Raw genomic sequence first — 5,646 nt, 5'->3', positions numbered from 1 at the left:
ACGCAGAACCGATGGTGTTTCCCATCGGAATAGGTAGGAGATCGGGCGAAGGGCGACGGGCTGGTGCTGCAGGTTCGTGACATACGCGTCGCTTATGTATATATTATGCCAAAAGTGTTCAGAGTTCACGTCGCGTACGCACGGACATATAGATGGAATATAATCCTCCAAAAAAGAGGGTTTCCTGATATTTACCCTGGTGCAATTCTGTAAGGACAGAGTTCACGTACCGTACGAGAGCGGCTAGTGTTGGAAGGCACCGGCAGGCGGCAGTGCCGTCAGCAACCGGGTCTCGCAATGATTTTTTTTTTTTTTGCGAAATCTCGCAATCAAAATTTTTGCCACGGATCAGGCCCTCGATTGCGTTTGCTTAGCTCTGGATTAGATGGGCCAGGCGGCCAGCAATTTTGTTTCGAAAAGAAAACTTGGCAAAAAAAATTATCTCTTTTTTTTGTATACAAGGGTCGAATTGCCCTTGCTTAATGCATATACCTGCCGTTCAACAAAAATATTTTTCCTAAGAAAAGACATCCAAATCATCTTAATAAATCTAATAATATCAAGGAACATAGAGTACGACGGAGACAGAAAAGACACAAACAATCAACAACAACAAAAAACCATGCTGGCCGTCTTATTCCTACGGCTGCTAAAAGGGCGCTCCGCCGGCTCCGCTCCACGGAGAGTGGCCGAACAGGCGCTTATTACAAAGATATTCCACCTGTTTCTTTTTATCTTGTATGTAAGATTTGCCTTAAGTCAAACTTTGCAATGTTTGATCAAATTTATACTAAAAATATCATCATCTACAATACTAAAGATCTACAATATGAATTCCACAAGGCACCTAATGATATTAATTCGAGTGTCGAGGCACCCTTCCAGCCCAGTCATACTCATCATACATCGGAGCTGAGCGTATACAAATTTCGTACAGGACTGTATGAGCGGAGCCCGAGGAGCCAAGCACGGCTTGCCTCGTTCCCATCCTATGTAAAACAACGGCCGTTGTGCATGTAAAAATAGAGGCCAACAAAGGGGGTCAGCGCCAGGACGCAGACGGAGGGCAAAACTGCACGGCGAACTCGCGAGGACCACAGCTTCATGTTGCGTGATCTGGGGATCCTACCCGGCTGGCTCCGTGCAGCCTGATTGCAAACCCAAAGACAGGAAACAAGGTATGCAAAGTTGTAATAAACTGTAAAAAGAAATTGAAAACTGTGTAAAGCACAATGAGGTCAGGTTGAGAAAACTATCTAGGCATCTACTCTAATCATACGCCCTTGGGGTACCAGTATCAGCGCATGAAAACAGAACAGATATATATATGCTATGCTAATTCAGCCCAAAGTCCAAAGTCCAAACCATGTTGTCCAGATGAAAATAACCCGGCAAACGATGATGTATATGGCTGTTTTTAGAATTCATAGTGCAAACCATCTTGGGAGAGGCTCAGAAAATAAAAACAGATACTGAATGCGACAATCTTTTGTTATGAAAGAAATTTATTCAGAGAAAATTCTAGCATAAATTACGCATACCCCCGGTGAAGACAGCTTCTGTTTTAAGATATCCACCAGGGCCCATGGACAGCTTCTCATGAGGTGCTTGAATCCATCGGTTTCCTTGACGACATCGAGCACATCCTGCAACGACACAAATGTGATGCAAGCATTTTTCAGTCGCACGCGATCATGCTGCTCTGCTAAAGTTAGGGTGGTCGCAACTGTTTGCTCGTTTATGTTTTGGCATAGCTTCCCTTCGCAAATCGTCACCAGCCTGTCCAGTCCATATCAATCTCCGACAGCCAACAAACGCCACAATATCCCGGTTTTCTCAAGATCGCTACCATGTGGGAGTGTATCAGTGTACATGAAATGAAGAAGTGCCTCGAAGATGTCGGACGTCATGTCATGAACATTGACGGGGTTTGTAGGGTCCTCCTTTGTCAACGGGTCCAAAAGCTCTGCCTTGAAGGCCGGCGACCGTGCCGCCAGAATGTGTTTTTTTTTGAACTGTCACCGGCAGAGGGATAGCGATCCCTCCACCTGAATTTTATTGCCAAGTCACCACCACAGGGGGGAGGTCCTCATTTTTACAAACAGCAATACACACTAGAAGGGAAAATCCAACAGAGCCTAGACTAGATCACCGCATCAACGCATGCACCCATGCATCAATATCCTCGCGATCCCGTGGACGTAGCCGCTCCCGCCAAAGAACAGCATCCTCGCGACAGTAGCTTAGTACCCGGTCTAGGGACGGCACCATAGCTTGAAAAACCACACCGTTCCGATGCTTCCATAGGTGCCAGCAGCAAAGGAGGACGAAGGTGCCCGGAGAGACGTCTCCAACTGCTGCTCTCACATCCAGGGCGGAGAGCCGCTCCACCGATGTGTCCGCCGTGATCACCACACCTCCCACGGCGCGCCAAAACTCACGCGCGAATGGGCAGCCAAACACCAGGTGGTCCGCAGTTTCCAGCTCCGCCGAGCAGACGGGGCAGCCGGCCCCCGTGTGATCAACAATGTTTTTCCGGAGGAGGACATCTCGAGTGTTGATCCGACGGTGGACTAGCAGCCAATAGAAGAATTTCACCCGCGACGGCGCGCGCGTCCCCCAGACGAATGCAGCATGGGGCGAGAGACGGCCGCCGTAGCTTAGGAGGGCGTAAGCGCGGCTCGTGACAAGCCCGCCGGACCGCGGGTGCCCACAGAGCGGCAGCACCCTCTCGTCTACGCCCGGCGTCGCGGGTGCTTCAGGAAGGATGGCGAGAAGGGCGCACGCTCCCGAGCACCAGCCTGGGTGTGTCTTGGGACCAAGACGCGGTCAAGCCCCCCTCCCCAGACGTGGGACACGGTGGCCTCGGCGCTCGTGGTGTGCGAGTATAGCGCGGGGAAGGCCACACTCAGGGGGCCGCACGGCAGCCACCAGTCGAGCCAGAAGGAGGTTCTTCGCCCATCTTGCACGCGCACTCGGGACAGGGCACGGTAGAGCGGCAGCATGCCGCGCAGAGAACGCCCATGCTCCCCGGCATGACGACAGCTACCGAGGTGGAGAAGGGAGCGCCCGTTCAGCTCCGCCCAAACCCACGACGCCCATCTCGACTCCGACGAGTGTAGACGATGAAGCATCTTGAGCAGCAGGCACTTATTCTGGGTGGCAAGGTCTCGCACCCCGACCCCCACCCCCCCTCGCACTTTGCCCTGCAGACCTGGCTCCAAGCAATCAGGCATTGGGCTCCCGTGGCCCGGTCGGCCGCATTCCAAAGGAATGCGCGAGAAGCGCATCCATGGTTTTAACAACGGCCGGCGGAAGGACGATAGCGGCCATGGCGTACGCTGGAAGAGAGTCCAGCACCGCATTGATCAGGACCAGGCGGCCTGCGGGGGAGAGAAGGCGCGCCCGCCACCCAGCCAGGTAGGCATCGACCTTGGCGATCATCGGCGCGAAGTCGACCGCTGACAGCTTGTCCCACGATAGAGGCAGGGCCCAGGCCATCTGGGCCGGGGGCACTTGAGCGGTCGAGGAGCCCCGTCGCCTCCTTGATCTCGGCGGGAGAGAAGCGGCTCACAAGGGCTCCACCGTCGACGCCTCGGACGCCCTGGTACAGCGCCTCTAGATCGAAGCTTCATTCAGGGGGGCAGCAGCGCCCGAGAAGGTTGGCGAAGAAACCCCGCAGCGCGGTAGCTTTACCATGGTGATCAACCACCTCCAGCCCATCGACATCGAGCGTGCGGATCCAGTTCCCGCGACGGCGATGGGAGGCACCGGCGTGGAAGAATTTGGTATTCTCATCGCCTTCTCGGACCGCACGGCACTTCCCACGTTGTTTCCAGTGCGCGCTCTGCCTCTTGATGGATGCGGCAAGGCAGCGACGAGCATCCTGCCTCAGCAGTGTTTCATCTCTAGACAGACATCTAAACTCTTCCAAGAAATCAAGGAGGTCAACCACAAACTTGCAATCATTATCAAAGGTGGGGATGAATTTGTGTTGCCGTTTCCAAACCTTGGCCGTAGACCGGAACCTCTTCTTACGTGCCGCGAGCCGTCCTGCCGTGGCGAGAATGTGTTGATGAGCACGGAACAATTTCTCACCCACGACGAACGCTACATCCACGCCATCCTCGTCCTTCAACATCCTTGCAATATCTTCGTGCAGATTTGACGGTGGGGTTAGGATGGTCAAGGCGCGCACCTCTTCGGTGCGATGCTTCCTAGTGACAGTCAAAACACACCTGATCGTCACACAGTCGTCGTTGCGGGATACCAACCGTTGCCGCTTGGACTTCTTGACGAAGCGCTCATAGCCCCAAAAGGTACCTGTGGATTTGAAGACATGCTCTAGGCTCACTTGCTCAAACACTTGGCCGTCCTTGCCCAATAAACTCAGGGTGTAGCTGGTCTGCAACCCTGGTTCTCCTTTGCACAGACGCAAGAAGGCTGAGGCGTGGGCACCTCCGTCCACCTTCCACCCATCTGGGTAGAAGGTGATGTCCGAGTCGCAGTCGCCGACTCTGAACGCGCTCGACCAGACCAAGTTGCCGCCGCCCATGCCGTCGAGCAGAGAGAAGCCCGTGACCTGGAAACTGTGCGCCGCGGTGTCGCCCTCCATAAAACTCGTCCACCACGTCTCCGGCACGCACTGCTTAGCCGGAGAAGAGCCGACGGTGTCTCCCATGGCAAAAGGTGGGAGATCGAGCCAAGGGCAACGGGATGGCGCTGCAGGTTCGTGACATACGCCTCCCTTATGTATTCAGCAGGAACAGGGTACCTATGCCAGAAGTGTTAAGAGTTCAGTTCGCGTACGCATGGAAGAAGATGGAATATAATCCTTCAAAGATTTTTTTTTCTTTTCGAAAAGGGGGTCTCCCCGGCCTCTGCATCAGAGTGATGCATACGGCCATCTTATTAACCAAATAAAAAAATTTCAACAAGGTTCCAAAGTCTCCAACTGTAAAAACTGAAAAGAAAGCTCACAGAGAGCCAAAACAGGTTAGAAACACAAACTAGCCAAGAAAAGACGTCACAACCGGCTGGCTAAAGATAGATAGATAAACTAATTGCGTATCCTATTACATGACCGCCATCCAAACCGGTTGAAGATATCCCGAGCTACCATCTCCCAACGGATAGATCCAGTAACCAAATGCTCCATGGCCTCCATCGGAGTGAGTAGCGACCACGAATGGATCACTGCCGTGGCTCGGAAAATAACCTGCAAAAAGTGAATACGTGATATTCTGCTAAAAACCAAATCATTTCTGCAATTCCAGATAGTCCACAGCAAAGGGCAAACTCCAACACGAATATGTCTCGCTAAGTCAGGCTCAATCCCATTAAGCCATGTCCCAAATAACGTGTTGACAGAATTCGGTGGAGTAATATTAAAAGCAATGTTGATCGTCCGCTAAAGGACTTTGGCCAACGGGCAATCAAGAAAGAGGTGTTTGATCGTCTCATCCCGATCACAGAAACTACACCTAGTCGGTCCTGTCCAATTACGCTTTATCAAGTTGTCCTTGGTTAAAATAACTTGTTTATGGACAAACCACATAAACACTTTTATTTTCAATGGAACTTTGACAACCCAAACATGCTTGGAGGTAGGAATGGAGTTCGAATTAATAACATCAATATACATTG

At 52.1% G+C, this 5,646-nt stretch overlaps 1 protein-coding gene across 1 annotated transcript; it reads right to left on the bottom strand.

Annotated features, from left to right (window-relative positions):
- Positions 1 to 1,793: 1,793 nt before the first annotated feature.
- Positions 1,794 to 4,681, bottom strand: LOC125534153 (BTB/POZ and MATH domain-containing protein 3-like). Its single transcript, XM_048697441.1, has 2 exons — positions 4,070 to 4,681; positions 1,794 to 2,000 (listed from the first exon to the last, which is right to left on the bottom strand). The coding sequence occupies exons 1-2, from the start codon at positions 4,679 to 4,681 to the stop codon at positions 1,794 to 1,796; spliced, it is 819 nt and encodes a 272-aa protein (XP_048553398.1).
- Between the last annotated feature and the right edge of the window lie 965 nt (positions 4,682 to 5,646).

The sequence above is a fragment of the Triticum urartu genome, chromosome 2 (assembly GCF_003073215.2).
Source record: "Triticum urartu cultivar G1812 chromosome 2, Tu2.1, whole genome shotgun sequence".
In the NCBI taxonomy this organism is placed as follows: Eukaryota; Viridiplantae; Streptophyta; class Magnoliopsida; order Poales; family Poaceae; genus Triticum; species Triticum urartu.
Note: the sequence above shows the minus strand (reverse complement) of the source record. Positions and strands in the feature narration are given on the sequence as shown.